The 19,850-nt window shown below is 30.5% G+C and overlaps 1 protein-coding gene across 1 annotated transcript; it reads right to left on the minus strand.

Moving 5' to 3' along the window:
* Positions 1 to 13,159: 13,159 nt before the first annotated feature.
* On the minus strand, positions 13,160 to 14,936 carry LOC129286814 (germin-like protein subfamily 1 member 13). The gene is made up of 2 exons (XM_054922874.1): positions 14,769 to 14,936; positions 13,160 to 13,803 (listed from the first exon to the last, which is right to left on the minus strand). The coding sequence occupies exons 1-2, from the start codon at positions 14,890 to 14,892 to the stop codon at positions 13,256 to 13,258; spliced, it is 672 nt and encodes a 223-aa protein (XP_054778849.1). The 5' UTR covers positions 14,893 to 14,936; the 3' UTR covers positions 13,160 to 13,255.
* Positions 14,937 to 19,850: the final 4,914 nt, after the last annotated feature.

Genomic DNA, 19,850 nt, shown 5'->3' on the forward strand with positions numbered 1-19,850 from the left:
ATACTTGAGTTAGTCAAATCATTTGACAAGTCTCAATTTATCCTCATACTAGCTTCCTTATAACTCATACTCATTCATAAATTTTAATAAACCATATTGATCATTCTTAAGCTTCTTCTAGACAAAAAAAGAGTGAAACAAGCATCCTACATAATTCTTTTTTCTTCTTTTTTTTTCACTTTGGTATTTTGAAATTTTCCATAAATAAGTTGAACCAAAACTTACATATAATTCTTTAAGCTATAACATGGAAGTTTAACAACATTTTCTTCACCAAATTCTCCTTTAACACATTTTTATAAATATCTTGAGGATATGCATTTATCCTTGACCAATTTATGAGATAAGTAATCATGTAATTCCACAGCTTTCTAATTGTTAATTCCACACCCAAATTCAGTTCAGCATCACAGTGTAATAATATAAGTCTGATGAAAGATTTTTGAGAAACTTACAAGAATGGCCTAAGGAAAAATTATAAAGATAGCACAAAATTTTTCTATAATTAAAAAGAAAATAAGCTTTTGTTTAGTAAAATCCAAATTTTGGATCCTTAAGAAAATTACTGGCATAATCTCTTGTGAACCACCACTCTTCACCAGCTATAGAACTACTTTAAATAAAATTTTAATTGAAAAATAATTTAATTTAATTTAAAATTTAGAGTCATTACATCTTTCTTTTTCAAATATTTCAACAAACACCTTGAATGTATCAAGGTTCAATTGACAACAATCATCTAATAGATCTCACTAACTTCTAACATTACACAAGTCTCATTAAGAACACTAAACATTTCAAATTAAATCCCAAACAACATCAAAATTAAACACATACACAGCTCACAAGTTCCTTATTAAATTAGTAACTTAACCATAACCATAAAAGAGCAAAACAAAACCTTCTCATTCAATTATGCCCCCTTAATGCTTAACAAAATGTCACAAACTACCATATATTTTAATTTTTTAAATAATATTAAAGATAATATTATAATTAATTATATTCCACGCACACTTGAATCAATTTAAACTACTTAACCAATCTCAATTCATTCTTATACCTTCTTGTAACCTACCATTAATCATCAATAATGATAGGCCACAAAAACTCTTCTTAGGCTTTTTTAAAACTTAATAAAATACTATAACAATAATCCTATTTAATCCTTTTTTTTTAATTTTAGCATCTTAAGATTTCAATCAATAATTCAAGTCAATATTGACACATATTTCTTCAAGCTATATTATGACAATTTAACAAAACTCTTTCAAGCAGTTTCTCGAACATCTTGAGGGCATTTTTATGACTAACTCATGAGGAAAGCATTCAAGACTTCTAACAGCTTTAAATATTTAATTCAAGAGTCAATATTCAACTTAGCCTCAGAATAAAGTAACACTCCGTATTAACTCAAAGCACCACCTCAATTTCCAACGACTTTTTTTTTTTACAGCAAGAAAAGAGGAGCAACGTCCATTAGCCAAGAGAAAAAACTGAACTTACCACTCACACATTCATGGCTAGCAGATGAGGAGTAAGGGAAGATGAAGTCCACGCACCACATACCGACCCAAAGAAAGGAAGAAACAGAGGACGATAATAGGGAGAAAGATTTGGCGACCAACCCGCTGTAGCGGACAAACCAAGACGGAGAGGAGGGTGATGGACGAGCTATCGGAGGTGGGGAGAAAAAAAGAAAGACGGCAACGGGACTAGAGGGAGATGGGTGGGGAATGAAACAAAATTAGAGGCATTCTGTTGGTGAAGAGAAGAAAGAAAGAAAACCGGTGCTCTGTTACTTGCGCGTGAAGAAGGGGGGAAAAAAATCTGAACTAAGAATAATTTGAGAAAATTACAAGAAAGGCATAAGAACAATTACAAGAAAGGGCACAATATTTTTCTCTAATTTAAAACAATATAAAACCAAATTTGGCTCAATAAAATTCAAACTTTAAACATTCAAGAAAGTTACTAGTATAAGTTCCATTTAGATTATGACTCTCCATTTGCTATAGAACTAATTTAAATAAAATATCAATTGAAATAAAAATTAATTAATTTAATTTAAAATCTAAGGTCATTGCATATGAGGCATTACACTTTGGACACTCAGTTAGCTAGCAACGCATATTCATTATAAAATAAAAGGCAATTATTAAGATGTTATAGCCCAAATATATATATATATATATATAATAATAATATATAGATAAATAAATAAATAAATAAATATAATACTAATAAGGAATTTTATTTCTGATTGGTTTTAGCCTATATGAAATTACCATAATGCCCTCTTCATCATTTGATAAATTCTCTCTTACTTCTTCCTTATCCAGTCAGTGCACATACACAGAGAGAGAGAGAGTTCAAGAGTGTCCCATATTACTCTCTAACCTTCTACCATAACCGACTATCTCTTCCCTTTTTATTCCTGGCAATCACTGGCGATGGAGAAGGCTCCCACTACTCAGTGACATTCAAACGCTCTTTTATACGTGCGGACTTTGTTTTTTTCTCCTTCTCGATCTGTTGCTTTCCCTGTGTCATTCATGTTTAAGTTGTGGATGGAATAAAGAGACAGATCGTTAAGGCTAGAAGGTTTTCTTTTACGAGTCTTTCCTTTCCCAGCTCAACCGTGAGCTTGTGCTCTGTTTTACTGTTATGTGCTCCCTATTTCTGCGTCCTTTTCGTGTGTGGTTCGATCCGTGTGTTTTGAGTTGAGAAATCACAAAGCATTAAAACTAGAGTAGAGCTGTTGCTGTAAGCTTGTATCGGTGCTGTGGAATCGAGCTCCTTTTATTGATGTGCATCGTGATAGTCTTTGAATTATATCTCCCCTGTTTCACCGGCTGCTTCAATTCCTTCATCTTTGTTTTTGGTCATAGTGAGTCAAGGTGAGAATGCTTCATGTTTAGGCTTCTTTTAGTCTGTATATATGTGTGAACTGGTGATTTAAGGGGCAGAAGAAAAAAAAATGGCTTCCCTATAGTTGTTTATGGCTATACGTGGCTGGAAAAAATATATATATATATACATATATTATGCATGCCTTCTGTGCTGTTATGCCATGATATTCTAGGAGGGATAAGATTCAAATTGAGTTGGAAGTTTATTCTAAAAATTTGATAAAAAAAAAAAGAAAGAGAATTATATATGAGAGTTATAATCCTTGGAACTAAATAAATCTAATTTGAATTGAATATGGTTAAAGAAATTATTAAGGAAGAATGGGAAGAGAGTAGTTTGGATATATAATTTAAATAATTAGAATTCATGCACCTAAAGAAATTGGTGCAAAACTTATAAAAATTTTTACCTCAAGAATGGAAAAGGTTGTACGTATGAAGGATAATGTTTGATGGGGGAAGTATGTTAGTATGGAAGCTACAGAATTATGAATGGGTGGTTCTGACTAAAACAAATTGGTGGGGATTAGTGATGTTAACGATAACACTGGGATCAACTCTAAATATGATGCTGATTAATTTGGGATTATGTTAAAAATTTCATTATATATATATATATATATTCTGATAGGGTGCGAGGAAGAACGGGACTCTGACCAGAATTAAAGAGAAGGACAATTTTGAGAATTTAAAGCTTCAACAAGTAAGTGAATAGCTTTCCTTATAATTATTTACTAAAATTTTTTTATTGAAATATTTCATTTTGCTTAATTATATTAGTTTTAGAAATTTTGAAACAACGATGAAGGATAGTTACATTATGATTTGTGTATTTTCTCAAGAAATATATTTCTAATATTGATGAAAGCACCTTTGCTTATTGAATTTCAAAAATTTCTTGGTTACATGATTAGTACAAGTTTGTACATTCGTTATGATATGTTGATTTGGCATGTTTCATATATTTGAAATAATTCATGCGAGTTTGATCTTGAGAATGAAAGTTTGACTTCAAAAAAATGATTATTTCTCTCTCATGTTTGAAACGGGATTTTTAAGAAAACTCTATACAAAAACTGCTGTTAACGGCAGTTCCGTTAGCCCGTAGCACGCTATGGTTAAACACTAGCTAGTTTGTTTCGTGAGTTTTATTCTCACGTTTGGTATTCGTGGGCTTCGTACCCGTATTTGATTTCGTGGCCTGAGCCACATTTGGTTACATACCCACATAGACTGTGTGTCCATGTTTGTTTCGTAGCTTCGGCTGCATTTGGTTACTTACCCTTGTGGACTAGTGTGTCCACGTTTGTTCTCATGACATAAGCTGCGTTTAGTTATTTACCCTCGTGGACTAAGTGTTCACGTTTGTAACCTATTTTGTTAAGTTCTCAAAATTTTAAATGTTGATTAATATGTGTTTTTCAAATTTACCTAGTTTTGACTAGTAATTTGTATCACTTTGAGTTATATGAGAGCAGATTGTTTCTTTAAGCATGATAACATAAATTGTTTTCAACTTATTCTTATTTTATAAACATGATTATGACTTACATGCTTATAAATTTTGGTGGAATTATTTTCAATGATCTAACACCATTATTAGAGACTGTCAATTTAAATTTTAAGAATTTTACTATGGGAATGCTATTTATTGAAAAAATTATTTGGCCTTAGATTGGTTAGCTGATGCCGATTCCACTAACGACCTCTAAAAGGGCAACGAGCTACAGTGGGTGGACATTTTGATTGGTATTATTACTTTAATGTAAATATATAATTTGTATGTCTTTTTGATTTGAAAGAAAGAATAGATGCTCCACATAGGTTGTTAATAAACCTTATTTTTGATCTGTATATTGGTTGCTGGTTGGAAGGAGCTATGCTCCTGACTTATACTGTATCTGTAAAAAGAAATTTTTTTGTTGTAGAATTTTCGGGAGATCCTAGTTATAGGGGAGGTTCTGCTGAAATTTCTACAAAAATGTTGACACTTTCTTATGATAATAAATTTAAAGAAGTTATTATGATTCTCATGTGATTTGATTAAATTTTATTTTGTTCTTTTGTAAATTGGAATAAATATTCATTTAGAGGCTTACGGGAATGTGAGAGTGGTTCACACCCGTGTCAGTCACCCTCATATTTTGGGGCGTGACATAAGGTATGCATGTATTTTTTTATAACTCATGTCAATTGATCGCAACACTTATTTTGCATCATATGTTCGGCAAAGAAGATCATTTTCCTTAAAAAGTAATTCTACTTTAAAATATCCAAGTAACTTAGTGAAGCTCATATCACTCCATCTATGTTTTGCTTTTATGTTGTACAATCTTAACACTGCTCATAACTTTGATATAATACAACCAGCATGTACCAACGTCTTTGCATTACTTTTTAACTTTTCAAACATTTTCAAACAATCCTTGAGGTTATCTTCAATTGCTTTGGCCATCTATTCAAGACAATTTTCTTCAAATATACATGTGTCAAAATCATTAGGAGATGATACATAGCTTTTACTATGTTCCTGGCTACAACCAATATCATCCTTTGTCTCATTATGCATTGTCCAACACTTGTAACTTTGATCCATCCCATTAATCACAAAGTATTCTTCACAAGTACTTGGACTGACTTGCTTCACAAAGCCACACTTCAAATACAAGCAAACAATTTTTACAGGGTTTTCTACACGCGTAATTGCAAACTTAATAAAGTGTATTACCCCATCCCAATATTCATTGGATAGATGATTAACAGACAACCATTCCTATCCATAATTTTGATCTACCATATCAAAGATTAAGAGGAAAATATGATTAGTGACTCATAGATATTCAGAGGAATTAAAGAAAGATAGGGATCTTCAATCCAAAAAGAAAAATGGTAATCCATGAGTCACTTGTCATATCAAATTTTTTGTCTTTAATCTTGTCATCAACTTTTAACTAATTAAACTAATTGCTAACCTAATTTAAAAAATATACATTGAATACTATGCCTAATCCAAACTAAACAAATGACTAAACTAATTAAACTAATAACTAATAATTAACTTAATCCAAAAGGATATATTCTTTCTCTATTTTTTATAGATCTTTTGGCTTCTCAAGAACAAATTCTAGCTTGTTTTTAATTTAGTTTTAATGGTTTATGGGTTTAATTTTATTGTCAATTAATGTACTTGAAATTTTTTTTTAGAAATGAATTTTATAGAAAGAGTTGGAGTTTTTTTTTTCAAATGAATATTTGGAAGTAATTACTACATTTAATTTATATGTAAAAGATATTATGTTGATTTTAGACCCATGTATGTTTGATTTAAAATGTGGGATCAAATCATAATGCTGGTTGCTAATGATAGTTTCATTAGCCCTTGACGTGTCATGGTATACATAGCTAGCAAAATGCTCAGGAGGTGCTAGCCCTGTGTGATAGCCAATGCACATGGAATGGAGGGATGGTTATTCATGAGTATAGTACTCACGCTTGTTTTCGTGGGCCTTGTGCCTACACTTGATTTCTTGGGCTTTATGCTCACACTTGTTTTTGTAGCTTTGAGCTTTGTTAGTTATTTATCCTCATGAATTATATGTCCATGCTTGTTAGTTAGTTATCTATGTGGATTATGTGTTCACATTTGTTAATTGTTCTAATCAAGTCCTACTAAAGAGTGAATTTTAAAACTTAAGTTTTCTTAAAATTTGATCTTTTAAAGCAAAGTATTACTTTTAACATATTTGGATTTTATATTGAGCTGAATCATTCTCAAGGTGTTTAAACATGTGTTGATGTTTAAAAGGGAACTCAAATATTTAATAAATTGTAATTCACACGCACACGCACACACATGCATGCACGCACGCGTACACACGAGGTATATACTTATATTATTTTCAATTAATTATTTCATTAATATTATAAAAGACTTCTTGATGTATTTTTCATTATTTCCATCAATTGTAATTGGGGTGTTATTCACTGAAATTTTTATCTCAAATAGTGAAGCCAATCTTGTATCTTGAGATGATCATTGAAGGGTTTACTACCAAGTTGAAGTTGGAGCATTATGCTGGTTAATCTCTATTTATTGTAAAGCTTGAATTTATATATATATATATATATATATTATATTTTGTAAACTCTATTTTATTTGAGGTGCTCTACATAAACTATAGTAAGAATCCTCATCTACTACCCATATTGTTAGTTTGCTGGTAAGAACTAAACTCCCTGTTGTCATTTTAGTTGTCAAAATGTTATTGCAGAACTATCAAAAAGTCAGTTTTGTTTTTGGTTCTATTGAACTTTCTCTAAAAATTTATGACTTTTGTTAGCATACAAAATATAGATATATGTAATAATTTTTGCCTATATCATAAATGCATTTATTTTTAGAAATTAAAATTTTCTTGAATTGGTACTTAAAGGATGTGAATTTATATTCATGTCTTGAGCCAATCACCCTTAAGCTTTAGAGCGTGACATGGATAATGCTAACAAAGTAGAGTCAAAGAGGAAGACAGAGATGGGGAGCATGAATGAGGACCTAGGCATCGCACGGGGGTGATGAGTTCCCACTTAGCCGGCAGCAAGGGTAGGATAGTAGAGAGGAAGGCAGAGTCAAAGAGCACACAATGGAAAATCTAGAATCTTCCTCTCTCCCTTAGTTCTGCGCACGACACCAACTAAGAACCAAGAGAACAGAATGAAATAATAAGCTTACTGGGAAAATTTAAAAAAAAAAAAGACCCAAAGTTTGTTGGAAAAATTTCAGAAGAAGACCCCACTAGAATTTTTTATTATTATTATAATATTTCTGTAACAAGAAACAAGGGCATTTAGTACTTATAAAAATAAAACTAATTTTTGGCTAATGTAAGATTTGAACTCTAAACCTCCATATAAATAACTAGTATAAATTTCACTACATCACTACTTTTCATTTGTCATAAAATTAAAATAAATTAATTAATCAATTAAATATCACTTGAAAGGGAAATTATTTAGTTTAAATTTTAGGATCATTACATGTATTATATGATTAAATTTCTTATTGAGCCAATTTAAACATCCACACATGAAATTTTTCCATGATTTTCAAATTTCTTGCATGAGATATCTTCACTCGTAAATTAGATATTACTCCCTCAAATCAAGCCAAAAATGATAGAGAATTTGGAGGAGATCAAATTAACCCCTAACTCAAACTACTTCAAGGGAGCTTTTTCTTCTTCTTTATGACAGGTGTATTCTTACTAACAACAACTACTATTACTATTGCTGCATTATATAATCTAGAGTGTAATATATCTGTGAGATCACTTGTCAAGAATAACTTCACTAATCTAAATTTTGGCCATACTCAGTGAGATCAACTTTTGGTTTGATAACACCCTTAAAAGAACTTTTCCACCCTATAACCTCACATCTCTACTCTACTTCTCAGAGAAATATTTAATTTTGTCTTGTTTAATCATCTACACACCCACTATGATAAAATAAGGAACAAATTGATGGGTTTACATAACTTCTCTTAAATATAAATTAAAGTAATTCCATCACAAACCTTTTGCATTTTCTTCTCGAAGCAGATGTTATACTTCAATCAAGAAATTGAGGAAAATTCCTTCTACACTATGAGATTGAAATTCCATAAAAATCTTAGAGTTTTGCTACCTCTAAGACATCATTTTGATTGACATCCAATTATGTAATTTTGATCTTAGAGGTACCTTCAAAGTAAGACATAGAAATTATTGAGCTCCATAAAATTTAAAACATATGAAAGAACATATACTTTTAAGAAAACAAAATAAGACCATGACTCTAAGTAGAGTACATGCTCTTTTGGAAACTCTTCCACTTCTTATCATTCTATGTCGCACTCAGAATCAAAGACCTATATGCAAGGAACATAACTAGAAAAGAAAAAGAGACACAACAAGAACTCTTAAAGGCCTTCAATGATGCCTCAATTATCTCCTATCCGGATTCATAATGATAATTGAAACCCCAATAAAGAATCATTGCTTCACATAACTATAGAAAATTTAAACTTTGATACCATTCTGTTATGCCTCAAAGCTCAAGGGTGACTGGCACAGGACATGAATATAAATTCACATCCTTTAAGTCTTGATTCAAAAAACTCTAATTTGTAAAAATAAATGAATTTTTGATATAGGCTAAAATTATTACACATATATGTAGTTTGCATGCTAACATAAGTCATAAATTTTATAGAAAGCTCAATAGAACCCAAAAAAAAAATACTTTCTAAAAGTTTTGCAACAACATTTTGACAACTAAAATGACAATTGGGAGTTTAGTTCTTACTAGCAGCTAACAATATGAGTAGTAGATAAGGATTCTTACTATAGTTTATGTAGGGCACCTAAAATAAAATAGAGTTTACAAAATATAATATATAAATTCAAGCTTTACAATAAATAAAGATTAACTAGAATAATGCTCCAACTCCAACTTGGTAGTAAACCTCTCAATGATCATCTGAAGATACAAGATGAGCTGCACTATATGAGACAAAAAAATTTTAGTGAATAATGTCCCAATTATAGTTGATGGAAATAATGAAAAATACATCAAGGAGTCTTTTATAAACTTAATGAAATAATCAATTGAAAATAATACAAGCATACACCTCGTGTGTGTGTGTGTGTGTGTATCAACAGCTATGTAAACATAAAAACTATGAATGCATGAATTAACTTACAATTTATTAAAAATTTATGTTCCCTTTTAAACATCAACACATGTTTAAACATGTTGAGAATGATTCAGCTCAATATAAAATCCAAATATGTTAAAAGTAATAATTTGCTTTAAAAGATCAAATTTTAAGAAAACTTAAGTTTCAAAATTCACTCTTTAGTAGGACTTGATCAAAATGATTAACAAATGTAGACATACAGTTCACGTAGATAAAAAACTAACAAATGTGGACACACGGTCCATGAGGATAACTAACTAACAATCGTAGCTTAAAGCTATGAAAGCAAGTGTGAGCATAATGACCACGAAATCAAGTGTAGGTACAAGGCCTATCAAAACAAATGTGAGTATCATACTCACGAATAACCATCCCTCCATTTCATGTGTGTTGGCCATCGGACGGTACTAGCACCTTCTAAACACCCTACTAACTAGGTGTATCATGATGTGCCAAGGGTTAATGAAACTACCGTTAGCAACTAACATTCTAATTTAATCTCACGTTTTAAATCAAACATAGATGGGTTTAAAATCAACATATTATCTCTTACATATAAATTAAATATAGTAATTACTTCCAGATATTCATTTGAAGAAAAAAAAACAACTCTAACTCTTTGTATAAAATTCATTTCTAAAGAAAACATTTTCAAGTACATTAATCGATAAAAAAATTAAACCCATAAACCATTAAAACTAAATTAAAAACATGTTATCATTTGTTCTTGAGAAGCCAAAAGATTTATAAAAATAGAGGAGGAATGTTAATACACTCAAACAAAATTTCCAAGAACTTAAATTTAATAACAAGTTATTGGGACGCTATTCACTTATCTAAAGTGTTCTTAAAGTACAAGGTTCTCCTCTTACCACATTAATTAATTTTCTCTTCTCCCCAACTCCCTAAAATATAGAGTATATTAGGGTCGTAATATACTTCTAACAATGCTAAAAACCCTCTTTCAACATTAACACACATATATACATATATATATATATATATATATAACAATTATAAATTTAAAACTTTAGAATTCATAATGCATATGAAAATCTCTTTGTTGACATAGCTAATTTTTCAATTCACTCAAAGGAGCTTTGTAGCATTCAAAGCTATTATCACATAATTTATCAACAACCATCTATTTCGTTAGAATTCAACTAATTTGATACTACTTTCATATTTAAATTACCTTTGGAATTTTCAAATTAAATTCATAGAGCAATAACACTCAATTTAGATATATTCCTCACAAGAATCAATGCATTTCTTTTTATGTTTTATTTTTTTAAATGTACAAAAATAAAGCTCCTAATAGCCATTATGTCAAACACTTTATATGCACTAATTTTTCAAGCTCCAAGCAAACTTCTTTCTCTTTGTTGCATCTCTCAAAATTCTCTAATATGGATAAATAAATAATTCAGCTCCCTAAGTTCCATTTTCTTCTTTGAATAAATCAATACTAGCTCAAGAAAATTTAGATTCTCATCTTCCACATTTCACACAGTAGCAATTTCAGGAAAGAAACAAACCACAATCTACACTACTTAAACGCGCGCGCGCGCAAACACAGCGGTGAAGGCAAATCTCACAACATATTCACACACGCGGAGTTAACTGAAAGAGTAGTTTGAAGCTCCAACCATGAATCCGCAGCATCGATAAAAATGGAGAGGAAGGAGAAATCAACGAAAAAAAGAGGAAGAAGAAACTACGCAGCAAGAGAAGTAAGGAGGAAGTTTCAGACTACCCGCGGCCTCCACAGCAGTGATCGACGGCAACACTAACCAGAGAAAACAGAACCGAGACGAGGAAGAAAAATGCATAGAAGGGAGATCCCGACCAGTACAGCTCTCCCACGACCGCAACAAAGAACCACGCCGGCGGCGGAAGTTGGGATGAACGCCGGAAAAATGGAGGGAGAGAAGGTCGATCTCCCTGGCTCTTGAATGTTCGAAATTTCAGAAGGAGGAGAAGAAAGGAATTGGCTGTGGTGCGTGCGTGTTCTGAAATTCGTGACCTCCTCTTCTTCAGTCATTTTTTTTTTATTGCAGAAGGACAAAAACAGAAATTTGTGGCTGAAACAAAATAATAAAAATTTCTACTCTTAATTTCTGTAAATTACGAAATCAGGACCACTTAGATGAGTAACTGCATAATCTCCACTGGACTGAACCTTCTCCTTGCTAAATAAGTCCACAAAACAAATAAAAATAATCTTAAAATGTACTATTACATATTTCATTTTTTAAAAAAAATTTATGGCTCATTACATGGACCCAATAAATGATTGGCTGCCACACATATCACTAGGCTATAATTTTTCCTTATTACATCTACTCCAAAATTTTTAAATAAATACATAAAAAATGTCATTATTAATGTTAATATAATTATATTTATATATTTTTTTTCAAGGCTATTACAATCCATTTGCTTCCTATTCATTCTAAGGATCTAATTGCTAACATCTACATTAAGCCTCTCGGAGCTAGTCCCTTCAATGATCTCTTATTTAAGTTAGACATGTGTGATATATATTCTCCAACTTATGTGGGGTAAATAGGAAAATATTATATTTTTAATTGTATATAATTTTATATAGTTGAAGTGGATATAACTATTTTATTTTATGTTATTATTTTATTCTTTAATAGATCTCGATAAATCTTTATTTTATTCTCTTGTGGATCTTGATAAATTTTTTTCTTAATATACATATATCTCATTCGAATTAATAAGATAAGTTATTATTTTCACAAATTGTATTAATTTTTGCTATTATATGTCTTTCTTTTGAATAGTTCTTTATACACACATATATGCATGGGTAACAAATTAGAATGGGTCATTCTCATTCTGCTAGTCCATTGTAATAATATGTATATATGTATTTGTGTGGCTTGAAATGTCTATTATATTACACTCAGTAGTATCATTTTTTTCAAAAGAGAAGCATGATGAACAAAAGAATAGATACAACATTAGTCCAAGTAGCCCAATGTAAAAGGCCCAATAACCAAATTAATTAACTTAACGGAACCATTAAAATTTGGTTTGATCAACAGAGTCGGTTTGATGTGGTCCAAATAATCAATGTTCTTCGGCAACGAATCAGACCGTACTGATTTATGCTCACCCTTACACAAAAGGCCATCAGGTATGACTTGAATAAAGAGCCAAGAAGAAAGTCGTTATTTTTTTCCCCCTTTACTCCAAGTGAGATGTACATCCGAGTCTATTTATAAAAAGTAAATGATAGTCCCTTTGGGGGAAATCCGATAAAAAATAAATGATAGTTAAAATTTAACTATCACTTTATCTGTTTCTTCTATAATAAGCCTAGAGGTATTTTTTTTTTTTTTGGGGAAACACAAAATAATTCTGGCTGCACCAGAGTAAAACCTCCAACCTTGGGTTCACAGAACTGTAAGTAGCTAGTTTTATTGAAGTAAACACAATGATTTGTGCAGGAAACCAAATGAAATTCAACATGAGAACAAGGTACGACGCAAACCGGAATGGATCATATTTATTTATTCCAATATATAATTGAAGTTACATGAAGTAGGATTATGGATAGGCATAGTGGATAGTCTGTCTAGTTGTTGTCGTACCAATTTTGCCTTTGAAGATACGCAATTATGTTCTTGTCAACTTGGAAGGCTTTAGTGAGAACCTCAGGAGAGATTGGAGGAGTGGATCCAAACACAGCGTTAGCAATGGTAATTACTCCTGGATTTTGGCTGCTTAGACTAGAGAGTGCTACAGCATCACCATACCCAACGTTGAGTTGAAAGTGAATCATACTGAACGGGAACACAAACACGTCTCCTTTGTTGAGGACTTTGGTGAAGAGGCGGTTATCATTTTGGTTGGAAGCCACAAATCCAACCATGAGAGTTCCTTCAAGGACGGTCAACACCTCAGTGGCACGAGGATGAATGTGAGGAGGATTCAAACCGTATTGTGCATAGTCAATACGAGCAAGGGAGATACCAAGAGTGTTGAGTCCTGGGAATTCATTCACAGACACTTGAGTCACTTGCGAGCCTAATGGATTGGACGTGTTCCCTGGCATTATGTGGAAGAAGAAGTCGTCCGCTTTGACAAGCTTGGGGTCTTTGCAGAATTTTCCATTCACAAATACTGCACAAAAGCACGTGCGCAGTTAATTAGTAAGCGAATTATGTTGGATTATCTTATACAATGACTCTACTCTTTTAAATTCTATTTATAAGTTATTTTCAGTAAGGTAATTATAAAAAAAAACCTTTATTACTTTTTTTGTTGAAAATTTAACAAGTTTTTAACTTTACCCCTATTAAATATACATACTTGAAATATAAAATACTATGGTATTTAAAAATCTTTCTAGTAATTAATATGAGCAAAAGGGTAAATATGAACACAAAAATCATTGAAGTATTCCTACAAATAGGACCAAAAGAAATACTTCTTTAATTTCTTTATCTCTGTCTTATAAATACGACCATAGAAATATGTGAAGTGAAGAGAGTTATACTGAGAGAAAAATATAGTAGGCTCCACTTTTAACAATATTATTGTAAGCAGGGCTGACCTCTAACCAAAAGGCTTAAGCTATTTTGGTGGAGTATATTATCTTTAAGCACACTTAATATAAGAATTCTAACATGATATCATGAGCCATTTGATCGGGAATAAAAAATGAAAAAAAACAAGGAAAAATGAAAGAAAAAAATAATAAAAGAGAAAGAAAAAAGAAAGAAAGCAATAGAGGGAATATTAGAAGATAAAGAAAGTCTCACATCTAAATATTAAAAGACAAGTCATGAATATATAAGCTTAGAAAGTATCTAATCAAAAGACTTAAGCTATTTTGATGAAGTATACTATCTTTAAGCACACTTAATATAAAAATTCTAACATGACCTACTACTATTTAGACATATCTCTCATCATATCACCTAAACCGTAACTTATGGAGATCCTTGAGACAGTATATGCAAGTTAATGTTTGACCATCACGTTGGTGTTGAGGATAATGATCCTCCCACATTTCAAGTGTTCAAACTGACATATTGAGTGAGGAGAAGGGATACTATATGTGTGGTATGAATTTGTGTGTATACCTCCAAGTTTGGTATCATTGAGACCGACACAAAAATCTTGGAGAGGACTGGGGTCATAGGCAGAAGCCACCGAGGAAGCCAAGGCCAAGAGGGCAACGAGAGAGATCACAACAGAACCTTTCATCTTTGAATTCTCAAATCCTTAATTTCTTTGAATTGTATGTTTGTTGTGGCAACATGCATTTGTTGTCGTGATCTATTTATAGCTGGAGGGAGGAGCTACTACTATTGAATTGGTATTCACTTTTCGTGTCGACTTAATCAAAACAAATATATCAATCATTTTTTTAATCGATATCCACTCTTAATTTAGTCTAAGCCGTACGTTGGTTAACAACTACACGCGTCTCCAGGTTCATTTTTTAATTATCAACGTCGCTGTAGATTTTTCACCCAATTCTAGCTTCCTCCATCTGCTCTTTTTTTTTTTTTTTTTTTATGTGAATCCTCCCTCCTTTCTTAATTATACAGGACAAAGCTAGCCAATCTCTTGATTTTTAAGAAATCATACCCTTCCGTCCCATAATATAAAACAATTTGAAAAAAAAAGTTTCATTATTGATATATTTTTAATATTACCCTTTAAGTTGAGAAAGAATTAAAATGATATTGTCAAGTAATAATTAAGTGTGTTGGGGTCATTTTTCAAAGTGTATAGTTTTGCATTGAAAAAGAAAGTTTGTAAAGTGTCATTACTGTGTTTTATTAGTATATGTAATGTTATTTCAAATTATCTCTTAATTTGAGATAGATGGGGTAGTTAATATATTTAAACTCCTAAAATTGTTTGACGTTTCAGTATTTTCCCTTCACTAAAATTAATTACTACTATGAAACTGTACCTTCCATAACTTTGTGTCTTGTGCATAAATAGGTATGGTTTTTATGATTGCATGTTCGCTTCCATATAACTTCTGCATTTTTTTTATGGCCAGCATGTATATAACTCATGAATTTTGGAAACAATGTAGAATCCTAGGCGGAGTAGTTATGTTTCTTGGTATTGATGATATATATAGTATCATAAAATTAATTAATATTATTAAAAAATTAATTAATATACATTAATCAAATAATTTCTTAATTGCCTCTCACATGCATGCACAAACGCTGATAATAACATAACATAAATGTCATACGTCCACCTCCAATTTTAAAAAGGAGGATAAGAACAAGTCGGTGGACCATAGACTAAAAAAAAGGTCTTCGACATTAAAAACCTAACAGACTTAATTTATTTAAGTTTAGTATGTTATTCAAACTCCAAATTCTTTCATGATGACATGCTTTCATGTGCTTATCATGCAACTACCTAGTATCTAGTACTTTTTTTTTTTTTTGCCTGAAGCCTAGTATCTAGTACTACATGTTAGATTTACTTAAGCATTGTTTTTTTTTTCCCTTTTGGCCAATATTTACTATGAAGTATTGTTGAGTGTCTCTTCCAATATGATTTTATAAATCAACAAGTTTTTTTGGATTTTCAACCTTGCTTAAAAGGAATTAATGGCGTCTCTTCCACTCAACTCAGCTATCGTCAGTATATCTTTTCAAATATTCTCTCTGATCTCTCTGTGTCTGATGATTATCTATAACATTAATATAGTTCTAAGGATCATCTGGTGTGTACAATATATAATTGATTAATTCCTTGACTGAAGCAGTTAAGAGTTGGTAAAGTCTTCAGTCTTCTTTAATTACCTGCTACCAAAATTATTGTCTTAGATGGTTTCTTGACGTGTGTGTGTGTGTGTGTGTGTGTGTGTGTGAAACACACATGTTCCCATAACCCTATCTTTCTGCTATTCTATGAATAGATTTGAACGTTTGATTATTTTAACTTTTCTTCTTTCGGACGTCGATCAGAGCTTTTATCGCACAAAATAATAATAATGATAGTAGGGAGAATCATATTCAAGTATCACTCAAGAAAATTTATTCATAAATAAAGATTAATCATAAGTCTCATTCAAGAAAATACTAGTCACATTTTTATTTTAATAACAATCTAGTTCGTACTGATCCTTATTTATGAATAATTTCCTTAAATAGTCTTTAGATGTGATTTTCTCTCAATAATATTGCTAAGTATCTCTCTCATTTCTTGTTTAAAAAGAAAAAGAAAGTCTACAATCGATCATTAAATTGTTTTCACTCAAATAATAAGCAGTACTCCCTTCGTCTTTATATGTAAGATGTTTTTAACTGAATCATGCAAACCAATAAAAGTTAGTTATATAATTAAAAGCACATCAACATTTCAATTTTGTCCTTAATTATTGTAAATAAAAAATAATTTTTTTAAAGTAAATTAATGAGAATACTTATCTTTTTCTCTTTTTAATTTAATAAGAATATAATGATCTATTCATTAAAAAATATGTTAGCAACCCCTTATAAAAGGACAAAAAATGTTCTAAAAAACTTCTTATATATAAGAACGGAGGGAGTATATGTTTAAGGATTTTCTTCGCATTTTCATTCTTATAGAACATAAATTAGTTTTAGCAGTTAATTAGGATTCAACATTATCATCATTTCATTTCCGAGTCAATCTTGCTATGGCGATATTTGATGTCAAACACGAAAAGCACAGCAAGACCTAGAACATAGAGGGTAGAGGAAAGTCGTTAAACATGAGTGAATGAGTTAACGTGATATTTATAAACCTTAACCTTAATCCTAGAAATCAAAACATTAAAAGCAGAATATTTTATAAATCCTAATAATTAAATGCAAATATTATAAAATAATTTAAAAGATAACCTAGTAAGAGATTCTATTTATTCAAATCAAATCCTAAAATGATTCTAATAAAATACAAATATTAAATCTAATTAATTCTGCATCGATGAGTGCAATAATTAACTGTTAAATGTTAATCACAATGTGCATACCAATTGATTAATTTTCTCCTTGACTTGTTTCTGGAGGAAGCCAAAGCCAAGAGGACAAAGAGAGAGATCACCACTGAACCTTTCTTCTTTGAAATTTTCAAACCCTTAGATCTCATTTGATTATTAAAAATGAATGAAATGAATTAAAAAATTAGTATAAAAATGAACTAAATTACCCTTCCTTCTTACAGTAAGTATGATAAAATTCATTGATATAACAACAAATGTGAGAATTATCATACTTTCTAAAAATTTTATGAATCATGATTCTCAATCTTATAAACTAAATTGCTCCTCTCTCTTATAAATGTGGTTTACCATATCTTTTGATTATCTTATTTTTACTTTAATTTTTTTCAATCACTTTCATTCCATTCATTTTTAGTAACCAAATAGAATCTTAATTTCTTTGATTTGTGTGTTGTGGCAAAATGCATTTGTTGTTGTGATCTATTTATAGCTGAAGGGAGGAGCTGTAATTATTGAATTAGTATTCACTTTTAGTTTCGACTTATTCCAAACAAATATATCCATATATTACGGTATCAATTATTAATTGAATTAATTAAAGTTGCTTTAGCCGTTCACCATCGATATAATTAGGTTTTGGGTTGACTTTTTTGTCGGTCTTCTTCACATCTCTAGGCCTAAAGTTGCACGCCTAACATTGTTTCTAGCGCAAGCAAATACAATGCTTCATGACGCCAAACACTGTTTTTTTCAAGTTACCAATAATTTGGATGACTGTACTCTTTGCAATCAAGAGATTGTTGTAGACAATCCGCATCCCATGCATCAAGTATATTGTTTTAACATGTTTTCTTGTGGTAAAGTGTAATTTGTGACAGATTGGGGATTTAGTACTTTTCTTCACAGAAAGCATCACATGTTTTTCCTATTTTAATTGCAACCTCAACCATATTCGTTAAAAAATTATAATAAAATGTCACTTTCTTAACACATTATAATTGCTATATATATATATATATATATATTAAAGTTTATATATATTAGCGTTTGAATTTTTAGTTATGAATACTTTTCTCAGTAATATAAATACTTTTATTCATCAAAACATTAATTGTATAAGGTTTGCATAATCATGCAAAACATATTTTTAAAACCTACTTCTAATTATACTCCCATTAAAAACACTTCCACGATACTGAACGAGACATAAGTATTTATCCTAGTTGGAGGGATCAATCAAAATTTTTAAGGACAATTACATATATACAAGTCACAAATGAGAAGATTAATTACCCTTAAGTCCTACCTAATTAACTACTAGTAAATACAGAAGTTGTCATGTAAATATTAAGATTTGACTAAGTTGATTGTTTCTGTAGAAGGTATTCTTAAAAAATAAAAGTGGTTACGTCATCGTTTGATATCTTCAGTCTCACTCCCCTCAGCATCTTTGTCCGTTGGATATGGATAAACCTAACATCTCTCTCTCTCTCTCTCTCTCTCTCTCTCTCTCTCTCTCTCTCTCTCTGCGCGCATTGTTTTCTCCCATAATATTTAGAGGACAGTAAAAATATTTTTTATTCTATTTATAAATTATATTATTAAATTTTTATTATATAAAATTTTTCTTTATCTTCCATTAAATATAGAAAAGAAAAAAATATATTATTAAAATATATATATTTAGTAAGATAAAATTAAATTTTTTGATAAACTTGATATTTTTTTGGAAAATTTTAATAAAATATATTAAAAATAATTTATAAATATGATCAGAAGAATATATAAATATATATTTATATAATTGATTGATTCCAAGACGAAGCATGTTAAGACTTGGAAAGTCAAGTTTTCTTCATCTGCCATCCCCAAATAATTATCCTGTCGGACTTGACGTCCCCCTCAAACACACGCATGCATGATCCGATGGCCCTTTCTTTTTCAACTATTCAATGCATAGTTTTGAATATTTGATTATTTTAACTTTTCTTCTTTCGACGTCGCTCAGCTCTTTATCACGCGAAACAACAAAATTACTAAGGCCCTGTTTCGTGTGTGTTCTCATTTTTTATTTTTAAAAATTATTTATAATACATTTTTAAAATTGTTTTTAAAATAAAATAAAATAACAATTTATTTAATTATGTCAATTTAAAAATATTTTAAAAATTTAAAAAATAGATTAATAGTGATGTTTATATATAATTAATGATGA

This window comes from Prosopis cineraria, unplaced genomic scaffold (assembly GCF_029017545.1).
Source record: "Prosopis cineraria cultivar Desert tree isolate PC_DT_omini unplaced genomic scaffold, ASM2901754v1 PC11, whole genome shotgun sequence".
NCBI classification, from domain to species: Eukaryota; Viridiplantae; Streptophyta; class Magnoliopsida; order Fabales; family Fabaceae; genus Prosopis; species Prosopis cineraria.